Genomic DNA, 22,226 nt, shown 5'->3' with positions numbered 1-22,226 from the left:
TGTTAAAAGTAAAACGAAATCAAAGAGAATAGAACTATGATTGAATTCTGGTATAAATATGACGTCTGGACGCACGACAGCGGACTGCAGAGTTCAGCGAGTGCGGAGCATAAAGAATGTGATTATGAAGAACCTTCGAGAAATACAAGAACATTTAGAAGAATTGAAGTTTCGTTTTAAAATATCTGGAACGTACTGAAACAAGTGACATTGGTGTCACAAGCGAGGCTGGCGTCTCTCTCTCTTTAAGTTACGAATTTGTATTAAATCAGATATATATTATATATATATAATGTTATATATATATATATATATTAATATTATAACGAATATTAATGCAGTTTTCCCTATTTATATTTTAGATTTTTCAGTAACAAGAATAAATACCTTAATTTAACGTAAATAGCAGTATTTCAGCCATTTCGTGTGCATACAAATACATATATTTGACAATTAAATTGAAGCTGAATAATTAGTATTGTATTGTTAATAGAAGCTGACATTCGGTAAGCCGAATAATTAGTATTTTAATATAAAGGTGAATTTGCTAGAATCTAAACTTCCAATATGTTCATAAGAAAAAAAAGAAAGTTGCTCTTATAAAAATAAGGCCTTAGGACTTAAAACCTATTTTCATTTTTATAAAAATTACCTACTAAATATAAATCGGAAATAAAGTGATTATTATTAATTACAGTCAATACACAACTTTTATTACTAGTTCATTATAACTACTCCACAAAATTAAGCTGAGTATCTGAATTCTGGCTTCAAACCTACTCAACTGCAATCCTTTAAATGTTACGATGAAATGAAAAAAAAAAACATTTAAACGTCAAATTGAAATTCTGTTTAAAGTTAATTGTAGTCTTACAAACTTGGCGACGAAGTCACTGTGGAGTAAAGAATCCGTTATATGAGACAATGAAAATGACGCACCACGGACGTAATCCAAAAACAAGTTGTACCTGAATGTAATAGCGAAAAAAGTTGCTCTGTGGAATTTTTTATGGTTGCTTGATTTTACTATAAATATACTTGGCACATAACCACACTATGGAGTGGCGTGGCTCAAAGTTCAACAATGAAATTATCAAGAGCATTCATTACACGAAAGGTATATGATGTCATGCGATAAGAGCAAAATTATATAAAAGTATATTGATAAACTACCGTTAGAACATTAATCCTCTAGTACAAAACTCATGTTATTAGTAAAATATTATTTAAAAATAGACATCGTTTTATTTTAATATTCTACAAAGTAAACCAAGTTCCCGTAATTTCATCAGTAATTAGCATGACCTTATTCAATACGTATTTCATTGTCGATTGCGTCACTGTCACCTTTGACATTTAACAAAGGAACTCAAATTTCCAAACGTATATTTTAAATATTTTTTTAGGTCACCGATGAAAGCGATTTTGTAAAGTTGAAATTAACTTGGAGAAGCAGATATTTAAAAAAAAGTACAATATATATATATATATATATATATATATATATATATATATATATATATATATAGCCAACTACGCTGGCGAACCCCTCAGTAGGTATATTAAATATATTTAAGTGAAACAAGAAAATTTGCTTAAAATCTTTATTGCAATATTGTAAAAACACAATATTTAGCTAAAATCACTGGAATGACTAATGAGCTATAGTCACGACATTAAGAAAAATATACCTACATAAAATTTCTCTTTTGCATATATATATAACATAATTTAGACAATAAGAATTACGCATGAGTTAATTAGTATAATGTTTAAGTTTTTCAACAATATTTAAAATGCATAAAAACGAAGGGCAATCGAAAGCAAATACCATCTGTATAATCATGAATATTTAACAAAAAGAAACTTCCGACAATATTTGCATACACATATATACATATATATGATAAAAAAATATTATAAATAAAATAATTATTTATATTTCCCTGTAGAAAAACTATTTTATTGTATCAATAAATTAACTAACACACTAAATTGCCTACGTGTGTAATCACTTTATCATAAATAAGCTATGTAATGCACCAGCTGCGACTCGTAAAGCAAACGTTATACCCAACAAAATAACACCCGTTGCTTTCAAAAAGCATTAATATAAACTAGCACCGAATTTATAAATACATTGTGCTAAAAGCATTCATCACAAACATATCACATTATTTATAATTATCTAATAAATTAATATATCCCTAGGAAACTTTCTATAATATTTACTATATTTTCTGGTGAGTTCAGTTGTACGTGATGCGTGCCTTCAACTTCTACATATGTGACTTCAGCGTTCTTCTTTAATCTGTTCACAACATCCAAGTAATAATCTAAACGTTCCCACTTCTGTCCCGGTATTGCCCGTATATTCAAAACTTTACAAGTAACTTTGCTAGCGTATTCCAGGGCTGTCTCCAGCGACATCATCGCTAGACCGGATACTTTTAACCTCGGGTCTCTCTTGAAGTGGTAACCTTTCTTCTTCATATGTGAAGGGGTCGGGGCCATGCCCCTCTTCATTAATATTTTACAATTCTCTCTCGACACCGACCCTTTATAAGCGTCACAAACTATATCAATCATCTCCTCATAATCGTAACACGGTATTTTGTCTTCTGACAAATTTTCGTAATCAAGATTCTTATCTATCGCATTGCCAGTGGAATTCACCATGTGTTCTGGTGCTCGGACAGCCGGACTGGCTATATCAATGCAAATGATTTTGTCGACGTCATCAGGAAACGAGGCTGCGTACATGAAACTCAAAGCACCTCCCAACGAATGACCCATAAGTGAAATTTTACTCCACTTAAAATATCTAACTATCCGTCGCAAAAGGACTATACCGTCCCAGAAAATGTAATAAAGCATCCCCGTAGGATAATGGGACGATAAGCCATGACCTGGTAAATCCAGACATAGGACGGAAGTGTTGGGTGGTAGGAGTGGTATCAAATTGTCCCAAGTACCAGCATTGTCTTGCCACCCGTGTATAGCTATAAGGGGTTGCTTGGTACGAGGGCCCCACCACCGACCAGCGACATGACCCCACGGAACTGGGATCTTGATTTCTTCCACCGAAAACCCAGCAGGAAGAGCTGAAACAAATTATACAATTAAGTCTAAATCGGGTTTGTATTTAAGTATAAACCATCAAAATTTGTATGCAGAAAATTTCCACATTATCCATATTATAGGTAAATAGTAAAAATATATATGTATATAAATTGTATTGCAATACAAATATTAATTTAAATAATTGAATTTAAATCAGTTTCATAATATATGTATGACTTGAAATTTCATATTAACTTAAGTGTTTTTATTATTTGATATTCTTTGCAATCTGTTCAATCAAACTGCTTATACAAAAATAAAATACCCAAAATATAGAAAAAATAAAGGTCAGATCAAAAGATGAACTTCATTCTGACAAATCATTTTGCTTTGGTTAACAAATAGATTTTTTTTTTATGCTATGGCATCACTAGCACTGGCATTGTGGAATATTTTGCAAATGTGAACATTTTTATTTGTTGAACGAATTATAATCTTCAGTACTGTGTGAAGTAAACACAAAGGAGTTTGTCAAATGGAATAAAGATGTTTAAAAGAAACTGTTGTGCAATTGAAACAGTTTATATATCTATTTAGACAAAACACAATCATACTAGCTGCTTTCGACAAGTTATGATGAGTTATAAAGGTTTCGTCCAACCCGTAAAAAAATTTACATTCGCAAAATATTCCACATAAAAGATATATATATATAATGATTACAAAATCTGTTATAATATATACATAGAAAATTGTTAAAAAGAGATTTGAAAACATAAATTTCCATAAATGTTGCTATATAATCTTAATTAAAAAGTACTAACATTTCCATGATAATCCTTATCTTTATTATAAGGAGATAATAATCATCTTTGTGATAGAAAGGTTAATGATGTTACTATTTCAATAGACAATCATCAGTAAGAAGTTTATATAATGTATAGATTTTCATGTAGTATAAGTGTTCTAAAGACAAGGTTCCAAATTTAAAAAAAGGTATAAATTTCAGCATGTAAAATACCATCTAAATAAATGAGATTTGAATGTGCTTAATTATAGTTTTACTGAAAAAAAAACTTGTCCAATTATTAATCTTTGAAAAATATATTTGATGAGGCCATAAAAACTGTTAAAATTAAAAATAAACAAACTAACAGCTAATTAAAAATAAACTACTAATTTGGAATGTGTAATTTTTATACGATTCTTCCTTGTTTAGTCATTTTCGCGCTCACATATTGTAAAATATTCTGTGATATTAAAATGAATTGGAAGGATAACGAAAATTAAATTGTTCTTATTGCATTCCTGATTATTAAAAAAATAATAGGGATACAATCATAATAACTGCTTAAAACGAACACAAAGTGTATAATATTTTTTTGCAGATGAGAAAACTTTTACAATTGAACAATATTGTAACAAATAAAATTACCGTATTTATGCTGAGAGCTCTAGAAAAGTTTCTCAATTAGGCGACAGATTGATGGGTCTTTATCTATGTAGAATTGACTGAGCCATATTTTTATGAAAAAAGAATTTAACTGATTGCAAAAAATTCACGATACCATTCTTAAGAAGGTAGTGAAGCCTCTTTACGATTTACGTACGATTATGACTTATAGTCAGTTTTAGAACGTAAGTTTTGTTCTAAACGCCCCAATAATTTTGGAACTCTAAAACCGTCCATATGATTGGCTGTGATGAATTTTAATACATAGCCTCAATATTTAAGGAGATATTTAGCTTTTAATAACATTTGTACAGTTTCAATGGTATTATAATAATGTGTTTAACTGGCACACTGTAATATTGTTTTTATAATGTTGCATACAATTAAAAATTATTATTCTTTTACATACAATTAAAAATTATTCTTACAATATGTATGGCAACACCAAGTATATAGCAAAATAATCTCAAAAAACTTAGTTTTTATTAACTAATTTAGTGTTTAGCCACAAAAATAAGCACTATTTCAAATTTTGAAAGTTATTTCTTTCTATCATGCGACATTTATATGATCATTTTCATATTATTCTAAATGGGTTTTGAAGAATTCAATTATATGAATTTCTCGGCATGGACAGACAAGATGAAAAATTGATGATTGATCACAGGCAGATGAAATGATGAATGACTTTTTCATCTCAACAGCCCGTGATAGCTGTTGCTGCAAACCAAAATGTTGGATGTTTGTAGTTTTAAAATACTAAAAAAACATGTAATATATCCGAAAATGTTGGCTTTATTTAAGTACAAAATAATTCATTAATTTACATTAAAAATAACACCCAGCAATATAGTTTGATAATATATAATTTAATAGTTTGCCATAACCAAATAGATTGAAATATTTATGAAATATTTATAAATGAACTGTAAGAAATGCTATTAAAAGCCAATTCATGGTATTGTAGAAGATAATAAAAACAGATTTTACAATTTATTACAAAAAGTAATACAAATAACATTGAAAAAAAAATTATCAACAAGATGATTGAGGACAAAGTCCAGATATGACAAACATGTGCCCATTTTGTTTAGTGACAATTTATTTTTTTTACAAAAACCTGCATTTATATTGTGGAAAAAGAAAACTTTTTTTATAATTTGAAATTCAATTACATATTTTAGTTAACCTACAAATGACATTTTTTCAAAATGTCAGTATGTCATGAATTCAATGACTTTACATAAAAAAAATCATAAACATGTTAAATTGATAGAATAATTCACTATAATATTGTAATTCATTTGTAAAAAGATAGTTAAGTTGGCTATTATAAACTAACCTTAAAATACCTATAAATATTTCTGATTTTGACAACTTTGTAGTAAATGTTAGCATGTATAAAAATTCTATAAAAGTAACATAATGGCAAAGGTCATAAATTATTCTGTCTTTTTAATAAATTAATAGTAACTAATAAAACATAGTTCTAAGGTTTTTATTTTTTTTTATGAACATTAATGATTAATTGAATTAAAATGATACTAATTAGAAATATGAATCAACTGCACTATTTATATCATACAAGGAAAAAAAGGTGATGTTTATATGAAGTTCATTGACTCAGTGCTTAATATAATTATTTAAGTATTTATTCGTGAATATTATCACTCATTGGATGGTAAAATTTGTTTTTTTTTTTACAAAAAATTACTTATTAGTTTCTGGAAAAGAAATATTATATATGTATACAAGTTTTGTTTTACTCATTTCACATATTACTTTCTCAAAATCTAAGCATTTTTTATTCCCAAAAGGCTGCTTACATAAATAAAAGGATTGGAATGAAAAAACTAAAATATATATTTTGTAAGACAGATAAAATTATATAGAAGCATTAAGCATCAGCAACATAATAATAATATTAACATATTTAATTTCTAATTATTTCCTAACTTCACTTATAAACACTACCAATACAAAAGATATAAAAAGAGACAATTAGATAAAACAATTAGAATTATGTCAAGCAAAAGAACCTTCATTAGTTTTTATTTGCAAAAATAATAGTAAATATAAATTCACAGAGCACTACAAATATTACATTGCTTTTAATTAGAACAAATTACCTTCTTTGTGGTATCCATTCACCTCTTCAGCCATCATGCGAATCGATGCAGTATATGAATTACAAAATTTATTATATTATCTGTTTGAAATCTTGATCGCTATTATTTAACAATGTGATCCCGTAAATTATTGATTAACTGCACTGCACCATTTGTATTCACTATATAACTTAACTATACTATAATTCAGTTTACGATATTGTTCCTTGACTGCTGATTACTAAATAGGTATTAGGTACCTACTAAGAAGTCTTCCTGACTTGACGTAGAGCCTGAGCACTATAATACTATCATTGTCATTGACGAATGAGTCAAGTGATAAGATAACTGCGTGCTGAAATCGAATATGATGTTAAAGATTTGAAAGATGTTATGTCATTGTCGATTTGACAAAGGAAACAGTACGTTCATATTTAGATTTCTTCCAGTTAAACAACTGGCAAGTCTTTAAAAAAACATTTTACATATTATAATTACCAACATTTTGTTAAAGTATTTACTGTATTTTACTAAATTTTCTTAATAAAATTATATCATGTTGTAAAATCGATTATTTTTTTTGTAAGTGTATCATGTATGTTTAATAATTAACATTTGTTAAAGTGCTGGCAACATTTTAAACTCAGTGCGTCACAGAAATTGTAGAAATATTTTATTTTCATTAAGAGCCGCTACGTTGACAAATTTATGTTATAATGGCAGACAAAAGGAAAACTAAAAAACGAAAAGAGGTATGTAAATATTTCATTGTAATATACGTAGCAAAATTACTTTTGATATTATGCTTCATATTTAATCTTAATTTAGCTCCGATGGCTGTTTAATTACACTGCCTGAATTTTCCGCAATTAAATTTATATTTTTATTATCAATTACAATATCTTAAAAATATTTTACTATTGAGACAATTAATGATTTTAAGTGAGAATGACTCGTGGATCTATTCGTCTTACGTACGAATCAAAACATATATACGAAATAATTCATAAATATATTCGGTCTGGCATTTTTGTCCAAAGAGCCCATATGGCATATGCTGAAATAAAATGCATTTTGCGCAGTTCGAAGCACATCCATTCAATCTCAATCAGCATTTTATAAATAAACTGTTGTTCTTTGTTTGGTCTTTGCCAATGCACTAAAATCATTTTATTTGCTTACAGAGGAAAAAGGTTTGCAATTATTTTGAAATCACGTAGTTTTAAATGTTACTATTGTTTTATCTTAAGCATACTAACACGGGTATTAAGTAAATAAAAATCTATAGTAATAACAATTAATTATACTTTTATTTCTGTAAAAATTGTATGTCTGAATGGTTCCATCATGGTATTTATTTAGGTTTAATGTTTTACAAAAACTTAAAAATAATAAATATTTCAAAATTATTAATAAGTGAAAGCATAATAATTAGGATCTATGTCATGAAAATATTTGTAAAATCTGATTTTACTGTCCATAATTTTTAATTTTCTTTTTTATTCTGTACTGGCCTGAGTGTGATGAATATGATTCAAATCTTCCAATGCCTTACACTGTGACCAGTATGCAATTGTCAACAAGTAGTCACTATAGCTCTTGGATAAATGTTAGGCAATAAACAAGTAATGCAATGTAGCTATCTCAATACTGTTTGCTGAAACACAGATACATGAAAAGTATTTTAAATATTAATATATTATAAAATACATTGAAATATCTATTAAAAGGTTAATCATCAATTACTTCACTATTTAAATACATTAATACCAAATGTATGATCTATTATAAGTAAGTTCCAAATATTTTTCAGTAAAAGTGAAATGATAAAATATTTATGGTGTGAATAAATCGGGCCCTGTAAAATTTTACTCAAATGATATTTGATATTTCAAATAATATTAAATTTAAATTGATTAAAAAATAACAACAGCTTAATGAATAGCTGGGTGTGGAATGGAATAGTTCTGTTCCAGATTTTGTTTAAAAATTTAAGGGTTTAAACATTTTTTGCTATATATTTTGTTAGTATGTGTTTTTGTGGACTTTGGGATCATTATCAGTGACCTTTATATGACATAATTGAAGCAATGACTTGTTCAGAACTCTTAGAACTAGAAGTAAGGTTTTAAAGGTTTATAAGTCCAGTGTTAAATCACAAATGATTGTCTCCCAATACAATTTGTATGCTATCAATCAAGAGACGAATCTTAATAGTGTCATTGTAACGAGAACAAGTAACGGAATATTTTTTTTTATGTATATTTGTTCAATGTTCATCGATAATTAAATTAATTACTAAAAATATGTTATAATTTTAATTTTTATCATTACACAATTATATTACTAATTATTATTTTTAAAGCTTTAGTTTTGTTTGCTATTTTTTATTTAGCCCCCTAACAATAGGTGTCTAAATTAATTATCTCTTTGTAATTAAGTCACCCCCTCACATGTTAATGAAATATTTTATCTTTACTTAAGTTGAAATTTGCGAGTGACTTTGTAACTGTAATTACCTTCTTTGTGGTATCCATTCACCTCTTCAGCCATCATGCGAATCGATGCAGTATATGAATTACAAAATTTATTATATTATCTGTTTGAAATCTTGATAGTTTAAAGGACATCCAAATAGCCAATTTTTCTCATAAATACCAGGAGTTGCAATCCTGTTCTTAATACATATTGTAAGTACTTATTTTAATTGGATAATTTTCCCTGGAATTTCATTTTGTTACTTCAATTGCTTACTACTTTATTAAGCTCACATTGTTGTAATCTCTCTGAACTCAATTCCCGTCAGTGCGGACGAAATCTCGGGCAAATGCTAGTATATATTTAATGAACTTACAAGCTTCAAGAAATCATGGTTGTGCCAAAAATATAGAAAAAAAAATTTTTTTCACTTTTAAAGGATATGTAAGTATATTAATAATTTACCTGTAATGTCATTTAATATGAAGGACAAAATAAAATCACACATAACACAATTATATGAAATAATAAGAAAATTATTTTACATACAATAATTTATTTCTAACCCGCTTATTGGCTCATTGCAATTCGTTCACTTTACGGAATTCAAATGTGATATCAGCAGTGTAAAGAAAGACATGCATTTGTTTTAATTAATTTTTTATTTTTGTCACAAGACCAAAGCGAAATATTTCAAGCAATTATTAATATATAATATACAAGATATTATAGAGTAACTGTTTTGTTTTCTTTGCCATAAACTAATGTTATATGTAAACTGACGCTCTATAGACCTACAAATACTTGATAAGTTTAGAGTGTGTCCCACTTTCACCAGCTTGTAGCGTTAGTCTAGAACTGTTACTGAGCGGTGTGCACGCAGCCTTATACGATAAAATGAAAGAATTCGTGAGTAACAACTTAAATAATATTACTATGTTTGTTTTAATATTTGAAAAATGAATGTCGTGTAGGTTATTATTCGTATGTTTTATTTATCTATGCGAGGACACAATGAGTCAAAAGTTTTTTTTTTCTATTACACAGTTTTGAATGTTATTATTAAATTTATTTTTATTTGATACCAACATGGGACCTGTAAAGATTTTCAAAATTATTTTTTTATTATTTTCCATTAATGTATAACGGTATTCATTTATTTATCTTTTAATTTATTATAATCACGACTTAAAAGCCGAGTGCGTCACATGACGTCACTGGCCGTGACATTGGCACTTGAACTGCGACACGTTCTAGGGCATTCAAGTAAATTGAACTCAAAACCACATTCTTTTATATTCTCATATTTACAAAGCGAACTTCCACATCTAGTCAAATAGATCATTCAACAGAAATTCTAGAAAATCCTGTACGCCATTGATCTTTGATTAGGTGAAAGCAAATATCATTGAACATCTGTTATTACAGACAACACGTTCAGTTCGTATTGAAATAGAGGTAAAATTGAAATATTTATATTAATTGAAATACAAATTTAAAAAATTCCATTTTATTAATTGAATACCAATGTTTTTAATTATTATAACAACAATGTCTTTTACTTGTCAATAGATTTATATCAGTTTTATATCTCAATATTATTAGTAATAGATAGGAAATAATATAAATGATGCTCGTTTTTTTTTTAACATTAAAAATATTTTAATGTTTACCAAGAGTTTTTCTTTTAAGCGTTACGTCAATCATAACTTAAGAGAATATGTGGTTTTATTTGGATACTAACCTTTTATTTATAACAATTTTAATTAATATGAAAGTGGACTAGTGTTGCCTATTTCGCTTTTTATTTCGTTCATTATTTAACATACTTATAAAATTTATTACACGCAAAATATAATTTTCCTTTATTTTAATATTAACGTTCTTTGAAGATCTCATCAATTATTAATCTAACAAAAAAAAACTACACTACACTATGGTGAGCCGTTCTGTCGTGTTGTCATACATTAATTTAAGGTGCACAGATTTAATGTAAATACTTGGCGAATATTTATAAGAAGAAAGAGAATAGAAGAGATCGTTAGCTATAAAGCGGGGGAGAAATTTGAAGCAAATTTTATTTAAACGTTTTGAGATTATTTGAGCTAATTTAACTGTGGATTAATAGTTTTTTTTTTATTAATAAATCTTCACAGATTAAAGTACTGATCGGTTTTTGTGTGAGAAACGGGAAACTCATGTATTGTTTTTAATCCGTGTATGTTTTTAGTCTGTGAACTCCTTAATATATTATAATAAAATAATGTACGAAATAAATATCGAATATTTTGTTTATGTTGATCTAGACGATGAAAGAATATTGATAATTTTACCGTCTATAGACAAATTCAATTCGCCTATTAAAAAAAACCACGCAGCAATTTTATCGGTATAATAATTGAATAACAAGTGGCCCTTATCAGTTACACAGCAAGTATATTAAGAAATTGACAAATTGCTGAATTAATATATATATATTCTTTTAAGTGAAAATTAATTTACTCACAAATTGACAAGGTGTTTTTCCAAAGTACGTGATGAGTAGTAGCTAATGATCTCTAACGGGGGTATTGTTTACGTATGTGCATTAACTTTATATATATAACTTATACATATGTTAAATCTTATATACAAGACGTTTTTTATGATTCCTTCGTATCACAACACGACGTTTCGTTTCACGTATAGCCGCTACACAAGCTTAACAGTAGATGATATAAAATCGTATATTCCAGGAATTCGGTGAACCCTCTGAATCTGAGAAGCCCACAAGCGAGGAGTACGCCGTCGCTAAATGGCTAAAGGCGAACGTACCCACGAAGAAGACAAAGTTCCTTAATCATCACGTAGAATACTTCACAGGTAACTTATAAATATTACCTACTGATTCACAGGTAACTTTTTAACATTTAATCTTTAATAAAGAGCGCTGTTACAGTTAGATACTGATTCGGTCCAATTTTTAAAGATTTGTTCGTTATTATATCAAACACAAAATCAATTTTTTTTAACTACCACCGGAGTTGATTGAAAGTTCACTATTTATATTTTTATTACTATTTTTTTTACTAAATTCAACATAATGTTGCGATTCAATAGATAGAAAATTAATTAATATATATATATATATATATAATTTTATTTCAGACACAAATAAAATCTTATCCTTAGTTTTGAATACATACTATAATACATTGGGTATAAATATAGTTTAAATAGACCGTCTTATGAATAGACTAACCGTGGTAATAGGTTCTTGAAGAATAACTTAATCACTTGATTTTGGACAAAAATATCGAAAAAACATTAAAATCTCTGTATTTCATACAACCCACGCGTTTCACATATACAATATCTACTATAAACTGTCAATTTAGGAGAAGTACGTAATTATATGAAAGAATTTGAGAAGATTTATCGTAGTTCATTTTGCACTACAGATTTTAGGGTAAGTCAAACATTTCGTTAAAATCGAAAGACGGGAAGAACACAGATAAGATTTATTTTTTTCTATAAAAAAGAGGATTCTACGTATTTTATTTGAGCAAATTAACATTTAATTGTCCTCGTCTAGTTACCCGCCTAAATCCTATAACACCTTCAACTCTTGGTAGAACTAATTATTATAAAATTTGTTTTCTTGTAAGAGCTCGTAATACACACAGTAACAAGTTGGCATTTTTTTACCACTGGTTTAAGTTAATATGTGAATTAGAAATGTACGGAACTGCAGGGGTAAAGTTGAAAAATATTCTATATATATATAGTTCTACATTGGTTTTACAAAACACTCCTTAATATAAACCTTAACATAGTTCAATATGTTTTATATTTTGTTATCTTTTATTATATCTTTATTTTTAAAGTAATTGTAAAATTCTGTTAAAATTAAATTATCTATACCTATACTTTGTCTATGCCTATGTTTGTCGAGTTATAATCATTGCAATCATTATCGTAGATTGCAACACATACCTGCTTTGTTATAAATGCTCATATATATTAACACCAGTCATATACAACAAAAATTAATATCAGAAGAAAAAAAGGAATGATTTAATAAAAACCCAGTATAGATAAAAAATTTGTGCCATCGTATAATAAAAAATAACGTAATCAAAGGTCATTGTTTAGAAGAACTGACGTTAACTATCAGGAGTAAAACTTGAATTAGATAAGAAAGTGCTCCCAAAAATATATATGTTTCTGTATAAATTTTTAATACTTAAATATCCCGTTATAACTTCATACAATATAAAGACAAATCTCTTAAATACAGTCTAGCATCTTAGTTATCAAATGTAAGATTTCATTTGTACAGTGTTTATAAGACCATACATAGTAAGATTAATTTAATATTCTGTATATTATAATTTAATTTACAAACACCCTAATAAATTGGTCGAGGATATCAATTTGGGTGTGTTTGAGGGAAATTCGGATTGACTGACAAATTTTGCTACCAATAGCTCCAGTCAAAGTCCAGCATATTCTAGTTTATATTAAAGATTATTATCTTCGTATTAAAACATTTATATTACTATAATATAAAAGAAATAAGGCAATACGAGATGTCTTATAAGTCTCGATAATAACACGTAAATTCCGTTTTCTGTAATCCCCCGTCACTTTCGACCCATTTCTTGTTATCAACGAAACAAAACATATGATAAACATTGCACGTTGATGTTATATTAACACGACGTAATGACCGTTAGCCGACGCGCGACAAAACACTCTATAAACAATTCACTATATACATTGATCGCGCTGATTGTTCCATTTAAATAAACTATGAAGAAATGTATAGTATTGGAAACTACTACTAGTTATAAGAGGCCGAAAGGCGTTTGTAGAGAGAGCTGTGTATAAAGATTAGCGGCTCGCTGCGGTTTCGTAGGGATATAAAATTTTCATCATATGCTGTAAAGTGTAAAGGGTTATATACATAGATCTATAATAAATCAAAAATATATTTAATGCTGTATTGGTTAAAATCGCTTTGAACATTAGCCATTATCTGCCGTGAAAGGAAAATGTAAAAAAAAATGTTATTGTGGGATATCCATAAGAGATAGACGTTTACCATCGCGGAGTTTTCTGTAGGCCTTTTCAATGTGTACAATACTTATTACATTATTTTGATCAATCTCCTAGGGTTCAGCATACGTTTGCAATGTGAGCGGAAAAAATTGATGTTATTATACATATATGTAAACTTTTCTCTCCAATCACTTCTGTCTATTGAAAAAAAACGCGTCAAAATTTTAAAAAAATTAAGTCAACATAGGGATATAGGGACAGAGAAAGCGACTTTGTTTTGTACTGTGTAGTAAAGAGTAAATTAAATTAATGTGAAGGATCAAATGACATGTGAATAGTACATTAATATACAAAACCATACAAGTGTTTTAAAATATAAAAAAATATAAATAAAATCGATCAAATCGTTGAAGAGCTCAGTAATCTCTACGCGAATAAAAGTAAACGATGATGCTATTATAATATTTTTAATATAAGAAATAACTTGCATCGTTGGACCAACATCTAACGTTGGTGCTAATTTTGCAAGAGCACATATTTACCAAAAGTTTACACTGTCACACAACGTACGGATAGTTTACAAGTTTTTTGTGCGAATAATGAATGAAAAAACTAGTAAATAAATGCTCTGTATGTGCCACACTTGTAGGAAGGTTACAACGGATCACTTAAAAACTATATTTTTTTTTTCTCAGTAAGTAACCGAAATTACATTGTTGCCACGTGTTCCTCATTTGGTAACTTATATTTAATTCATTTATTATGTAATTAATCATAACAATAGTCACAGTAGTTATCTCTCTTTCATCCTGAATAGATTGTGCAAAATAATGTATGTATGTTTATATAGGGATAGATAATTTTTTTTTTCAGAACGAATAACAAAGTATTATTATGATTAATATTTGAATGTTAAATTTTTAATTGTTCGTTGAATAGGTCACAAATGGTTTTGTTATGGATATTTTAAGTGTTGTATCAAAGAAATGTTCCATTAAATAGAAAGAAATAGAATGTTCTATTCTACATATTTATTAATTTGATTTCTATAGAAAATTCTTTGTGGTTCCGAATTTGTCTGTTCTTTTTACACAAAAAATTTAACTTTTTCACATTTCTTGCAAGAAATCCAAATAGATTTTAATGATTTTTTACTGTTCCAGGCACAAGAGCAGTGGACGCGTTATTGACATCAAAATGGGCGACTGGCAAGAACCCCATTTTCACTACCAGACACGACATCACAGACTTCCTTCACCTAATGCTCTTACACAAACTCTTCCACAGAGCTAAAAAGGTAATTATACTATTTAAAACATAACACTCACATTTCAAGTTCGATGCGATCAGTAATCAACAGTTTTTTTACCTTCTGGACATAAAAATATGTTATAACCGCGATGATAATAATGTCACCCAAAAAGAAATGACAAAATTTTCTTTCATGGTCCCAATTTGTCAATTATGAGGTCAATTTACAGTGGAATAACATAAAACAAGTGCTATGTTGTAATTAAATCAGTTTATTGATATTTATCAATATATTAAACTAAACTAATTTGAGCTAAAATTCAAATAAAATAATATTAAGTTAAATATTCATAGTAACGAGCATGAATCGTACTTGCTTCCAGTGGACTAACACATTCTATTTACGGGTTGAAACCCTGTTCCTATATATTAATACTATTTGAGTGTCGGAGGTCAAATTATAATGGTTACACATATGACTAATATATTTATAATAGCAGTTATAGAAGTGCTACTTATTCTTAAATTTGTTTTTTGGTCTCGTATTATTCAGGTGCCAGTGACAGAGCAGGAGCTTAAAGGAAAATCGAGGAAGAAAGATGTCGAAAAGACGAGTAAGAGTGGGGATGAACAAGACGAGAAGAATCAGAGTGCTTGTGAGGGAAAAGTATGTCGTAATGAAAAATTGATCTCTTACATTATACTCGGAAACCAATACTGATTCTCTGGTTTAATAGTTGTATATATCTACAAGTTGCGATTGTTGGTGCTATCAACATAACATACAATAAATATATTATATGAACAAAGAATAACATCAAACGGTTGACAGAAATCAAAACCAATATACTGTTATACTAAATATTAAAACTTATATTAACCCAAATTCCAGGAAACCAAAGACAAAGACGGCAAAGATAAGGACAAAGAGAAGAAAAAGAGGAAGATCCGTCTGGAGATGCACATGGAGCAAGTTTTCTTAGACACTAATGACGCGTACGTCTGGCTCTACGACCCCATGCCCTGGTACTATTGGCTATGTGGAGCATTGCTGCTAGTGGGCACTGTAGGGGTCTGCATGTTCCCGCTATGGCCGGCCACTGTTAGGTGAGAGAATTTATTTAGTCAATATACCAGTAGTTATTTAACAAGCGGAGCACATACATTTATATTTTCAATTGAAATATTATTATGGATATATGGTGTAATAGAATTGTTATTGAGATTATTATGGAAATTAGATTTTTAAAATAAACTGATTTATTTTATATATACATATATATATAAAACAATGTTTGCCAACACTACTTTATTAATTGCTCTGGACTCGAATAGTTGAGGGTATAGTAATAGAAGCATTTAGTATAGACTACCCTCAACCTGTATAGTCCATATAATGAACACCAGTCGAAATGAAATAAAAAATAAATACTTTATCTTCCCATTTCGCAGGAAGGGTGTGTACTATCTGAGTATAGCGGCGGCTGGTTTCCTGGTACTGATCATAGCGTTGGCTGTACTCAGAGTGGTAGTGTTTTGTACTGTTTGGGTCGCAACACTCGCTAGACATCATCTCTGGTTACTTCCAAATCTGACTGAAGACGTTGGATTCTTTGCCTCATTCTGGCCGCTGTATAAGGTATTTTACTCTTTATTTTTTATTTATTATCATAAATTTAATGGTAAATTGATAAATTATTAATATTTCTTTGGTATGAGACAGATAATAGCTTATCATTCTAGGTAGATCAATATGTATATTGTGATTAATTTGTTAATATATGATATAAAGTACAAAAAACATATTTATAATATATATTTACTATCGATGTCCAGTACGAATATCGCGGTCCCGGTTCGGAGAGCGATAAATCGTCTAAAAGCAAGAAGAAACGCAAGAAAGAAAAACATTCAGACGACGAGGAGGAAAAGACAGCTCTCATGAAGGAATCGGAGGCAAAGGAAGTTAAAGAGAAAAAAGTAGTCTCTGAAACGGCCGACACTACAGACAATAAGTATGGAGTCAACGAAAAGTATAACCAATTATTGTTATGTATTAAATTTAATCTATTTTAATCAAATAGATTTACATAAAGAAAAATATTAAATTATAAACTTTGTGACAAATGAAACTAGCGACAGGAAAATGTATTCAACTATATGATCACTAAATATGTTTCGCAGGGAGGAACCACCGCAGCCTGAAACATCGGAACAAACGGACAAACTGTCGGAATCAGAATCTGAAAACAGCCAGAGGTCATCGACCGACAGAGACTTCGAGATGATAGATACAGCTGATGTAGACGAACATGCACACACACACTAACGCAAACACATACACTCTAATAAACACACACTTGTACTAACATAACACAAGCGATGCGCAGGCGCACGCACACTAGCGACACTATTAAAATATATAAAAAAGTGTGTTAGTGCACTCACACTTACACACACGTGTATGTGTGTGTGACTATTAAGTATGTGTTTTTGTCGTCATCGTCATTATTAGTGAAATGCACACAACTTTATATACATGTGTGTGTGAACGATAGTGTGTTCACTATGATACATATGTGTTTTATATTTTGGGACAGCTGATAATGTTCTAGCACTATTATATATATGTATTTTGATTTACATTTTTATGTTTCCGACGTCTATGATTTTATTTGTATTAAGATTATATTTTTTTTAATAAAAATAAAATCGTCTGTAACCTTCTATATCATTAACAATCTGTTTTCCTTTTTCAAATAAAATGCATTTAATTTATATTAAAAAAAAAAAAAATTGTTCTGTGGACCAATTTTATTTCGCCTATATATTTTTAAGATCGACTATTAGGAATGTATTTTATCGCCTGTCCCATTTTATTGATATGAACCGAAATTTTCACGGATCGTAATTGTCAAAACATTGAACCGTGTACATTACAGACGAAAATAATTATCGTAAAAATTAAATAGACTATAAAATTAGTGACATTATTTAAATATAGCAAAAATTAAATAAGTATTTATTAAATCATTTTGCACATTTTTTCGATTCGATGATTGTTGCTTTTGGTTGAAATGAAAATTTTATATTTTTTTATTTATTTTTTGTTTTGGCCTTTCTATTTTAAGGCCTACGGTTCGATCGAAAATAGACTTTAATACACATGCATAATATTCATTTCGGCATTTCAGCTTGTCAATTAAGACATTAGCAATGTTAAATAATACTTTTTGAACTAGCAAATAAATGGTATTGTAAATAAGCTCTCGTTACAAGATCCTGTTCACAAATGACGATGTATGATAATCAAATAAAATATATAACATTCAGTAGTTTTATTTCTTATTTATAAGTTTCCTTACATTTCTTGCTGGATGTAGATGGATAAGGTGTTGAAGTTGCGGATTTAGATGGATAAGGTGTTGAAGTTGCGGATTTAGATGGATAAGGTGTTGAAGTTGCGGATTTAGATGGATAAGGTGTTGAAGTTGCGGATTTAGATGGATAAGGTGTTGATGTTGCGGATTTAGATGGATAAGGTGTTGAAGTTGCGGATTTCGATGGATAAGGTGTTGAAGTTGCGGATTTAGATGGATAAGGTGTTGATGTTGCGGGAGCCGAATTCCTGGAAAAGTATTATTCAGTAATATATCGATAGATATAATGATTGATTTTGAATATTCATTATATTGTTCCTCACGGTTTAATGGAATTTGATGATATTCGTAAGAATTACAGATGATAGTAGCTGTTGAATGCGGGTTTGCTCGTATATTAAACGTCCTTTGAGATTCAGGTTGTCATCTTTATGAAAGTCAACAGACCTGGTGATAGTGGAACCATCTCGAGGACAAGGATTGTTTTGATAAAAAATATTTTTATTTTATTTAAATGAGTTAGTTTTAAGTAGATTTGAGAACTTTCTTCCGTCTGAAGTCTTGTAAATAGTATTCTTAGTTAGCCCTTTTCCCCACAACGTACGGGATTGGAATGAGCAAATATTTAAAAAAATCTGTCTTTGAGCTACCTTCAAAAAAAAAAATACATTTTGTCTATTATTATATATCCTATTTACTTTAATATGTGTTTAGTGAAAAGCTGCTTATTTCAAATTACAAACAGATACCTATTTTTTTATTAGTTTAGACATAGAATAGAACATTAATGTTGCATTCTGTATGATCTATATCTGTTACGAAATGAATACTCGCACATACCATTAAATGAAAATAATAAAATATAAATAGGTGATAAGAATTTTATACCAATTTCAATGAGAATGTCTACACTTTTAACGACATCGATTTCGACTCTCGATTAACAAGCTTACTACAAAGTGATATCAAAAATGTAGGAAAAAGGCAAGAAAATTCATAAGTTGAATTCATTATTGTAATTTTGTACTTACATTGAAATTTCTTCTCTGTATAACTTCCAAGAAGAGTGTGGCGCCCCACACGATCCTGGGTGTTCTTTGTAAATATCCGTCATCAACGTAATCAATGAGGATATTGAGACGCTTCAATATGTCTATACTCACAGCCACCTTCACCTTGCTGTATGATAGTTTTTCTCTGGTCAGTTAGCAGTACTTTGGTGGAATTATCAAGAACTCTACTCCTCGTGCTCGAAGATTTTCAACCAAATGTTAGGTAATGGAAAAATAAAAACTTGTTAGTCGTTTGACTGAAATTTGGTGTTAATTATTTTTTAGTAATAATATAAAAACAAATTAATGTTACAAATTCAGGTATAAAGTGAAACTTATGAGAAATAAGTTGTAAATTAACAGCAATACTTATAATGACATTCCCTCCGTATTTTTTAAAATACAGTCTAGTTTTTGATGACACGATATTTTTCTTTGTTATTTGACCAACTGTCACTATTACTATAAGACGTAGATTGGTGTTAAGGTTACATTTCGATTAAGTATTTTTTAGGACCGCTGTTAATATTGTGATGTTTCTTTTGTATTACTTTCATGTTCTTTAATTGGGATGTAATGACAGTTATTTATTTGTGTAAACATAGGTAATAAAAGCCTACATACCTCCTTCTTACGAATTCGTTAATACACGTTAATATAAAAATTCTAATAAATTTTCGTAAACCCATGATTTAATTGTATAGTCGGATGTTTTTTCAGGCTTTCCTGCACTGCCGAGGTATTCGACATACTCCTGAACCTGACTTTTCCTCTTGTTGACTGCACGTTCGTTAAGTGGCAACGTGACCGTCTCATCATAGTTCGCCATCACTATGGAACGAAGAGCTGAGTACTCCGTGCATATTTCCTTATCGTCCACCGACCAAAAACTGAATGGTAATAAAATAATGGCATTGGATTTAATGACATTGATTTAAATACACCATTTTTCAACTAACGACGTCTCTGTATGATTATATTACACATTATAAGTGTTATGTATATATTTTGAATGCTTACTTTATTTAATCTGACAGCGTGAGAGGAAAACTGTCTGGGTCCTGTTTCTAAACCTTTGTAAGCGAGCGGTTCGAACCCGAACCGAACTAGCAGCCTGAAAAATGTGTCATTTTCCAAAAATATTGGTTACAGATCAAGTACTATGTGTTATTATTTGATTGATTTTATTTAAAAAATCCAAGTATGGCGACGTTTACGCAGAAAATATAAATACAAACTTCTTAGTTGATTGTTATGATAAAAATTACTTAACATAAACGTAAAATCACTTTAAAACAACGCATTGTTGAGGGAAAAGAAGCTAAACCTGTTTTACAGGTTTTAACTTTAATAGATTATACATAATTGATAATTTATAAATAATACATTTCAATACTTTGCAGCTTAATCTACTTAACTATATTCGGTATAAATATTTAGAACAGGACACAAAGGTAAAAATTCTTTCCAACCTACAAATATTATTTTTCTATTCAATTTGTTTTATGATTATTTTTTTATGTCTCTAAATATATCTTAATTAAATCGTCCATAAACCTTAAACCTTCTCGAATAATTTTACAACTATGTATATGAAATGAAGAAAAACACGTTTGGCACAAAAACGGGAAAGCGATCCTACAGCAGTATACCTAGAATTACGATTAGTGTTTTGAAAGAATTACAATATACAGTACAATTAGGATACCAGATAATTTATTTAAAAAATATGTTATATGTATATAACCTATATATATATATATATAACTTATCTTAAAAAATAGAAAAATATTTGCATACATAAAGATCTTATTTTATGATCTACCACTTTATAATATATTCTTATAGAATGTGCTGCAGCGTCAGGTAATGATTACCATTAAGTAATGAAGTAAATCAGCTTTTAGCAATGTATAAAAATACAAATATGTTTGCATATGCTGGACTAAAAAAATAATACAAAGGAATACAGAACGTCTCTACCCCACTTGAAATAATTTGTCCAAAAACAAGTTTTATAACGAGATATTCATATCCATATGTATTATATACATAGAATGTATTAATTAACTCGAAGTATATTGCGTATTGATTTGTAAAATTTAGTATATGTTTGTTATGGCGGTAGCCGAAGTCCGAGTGCAAAAATTTATTAGTTTGACATATAAAGATATCAAATCTAAGCGATTAAGATCGCTACTAAATATTCTATACAATATCACATTCTACTGATGTCAATTTGCCAATATATTATTTTCGCCGAGAGTGTTCTTTACCAATCATTATGTTAGTGATCGGCAAGTTCACTACAATACATTTTATTATAATTTAATGTAAGTGGTCGCTGATACAACTGGTTGGGTGGACCAGCTTCGGGTTTTAGATATTTCGCTTTATT

General features: G+C 29.0%; 2 protein-coding genes and 2 long non-coding RNA genes across 5 annotated transcripts; 2 read left to right on the top strand and 2 right to left on the bottom strand.

The window, feature by feature from the left end:
* Positions 1-1,765: 1,765 nt before the first annotated feature.
* On the bottom strand, positions 1,766-6,986 carry LOC116769922 (probable serine hydrolase). The gene is made up of 2 exons (XM_032661130.2): positions 6,646-6,986; positions 1,766-3,104 (listed from the first exon to the last, which is right to left on the bottom strand). Exons 1-2 carry the CDS (start codon positions 6,680-6,682, stop codon positions 2,197-2,199), a joined length of 945 nt encoding a protein of 314 aa, XP_032517021.2. The 5' UTR covers positions 6,683-6,986; the 3' UTR covers positions 1,766-2,196.
* A 233-nt stretch (positions 6,987-7,219) lies between these two features.
* On the top strand, positions 7,220-18,728 carry LOC116769921 (translocation protein SEC62). Of its 2 annotated transcripts, none has more exons than XM_032661126.2 (8): positions 7,220-7,376; positions 11,838-11,964; positions 15,309-15,442; positions 15,950-16,063; positions 16,289-16,503; positions 16,849-17,035; positions 17,233-17,411; positions 17,581-18,728. In XM_032661126.2, the coding sequence occupies exons 1-8, from the start codon at positions 7,341-7,343 to the stop codon at positions 17,723-17,725; spliced, it is 1,137 nt and encodes a 378-aa protein (XP_032517017.1). In that variant the 5' UTR covers positions 7,220-7,340; the 3' UTR covers positions 17,726-18,728. The 2 variants fall into 2 exon arrangements, with proteins under 2 accessions (XP_032517017.1, XP_061383614.1); XM_061527630.1 differs by having other exon boundaries at positions 17,233-17,429.
* On the bottom strand, positions 18,183-20,585 carry LOC133320183 (uncharacterized). The gene is made up of 2 exons (XR_009753623.1): positions 19,808-20,585; positions 18,183-19,024 (listed from the first exon to the last, which is right to left on the bottom strand). It is a non-coding gene; the product is annotated as an uncharacterized LOC133320183 (long non-coding RNA).
* LOC133320184 (uncharacterized) lies at positions 20,300-20,703 on the top strand. Its single transcript, XR_009753624.1, has 2 exons — positions 20,300-20,433; positions 20,549-20,703. It is a non-coding gene; the product is annotated as an uncharacterized LOC133320184 (long non-coding RNA).
* Positions 20,704-22,226: the final 1,523 nt, after the last annotated feature.

This window comes from Danaus plexippus, assembly GCF_018135715.1.
Source record: "Danaus plexippus chromosome 13 unlocalized genomic scaffold, MEX_DaPlex mxdp_15, whole genome shotgun sequence".
In the NCBI taxonomy this organism is placed as follows: Eukaryota; Metazoa; Arthropoda; class Insecta; order Lepidoptera; family Nymphalidae; genus Danaus; species Danaus plexippus.
Note: the sequence above shows the minus strand (reverse complement) of the source record. Positions and strands in the feature narration are given on the sequence as shown.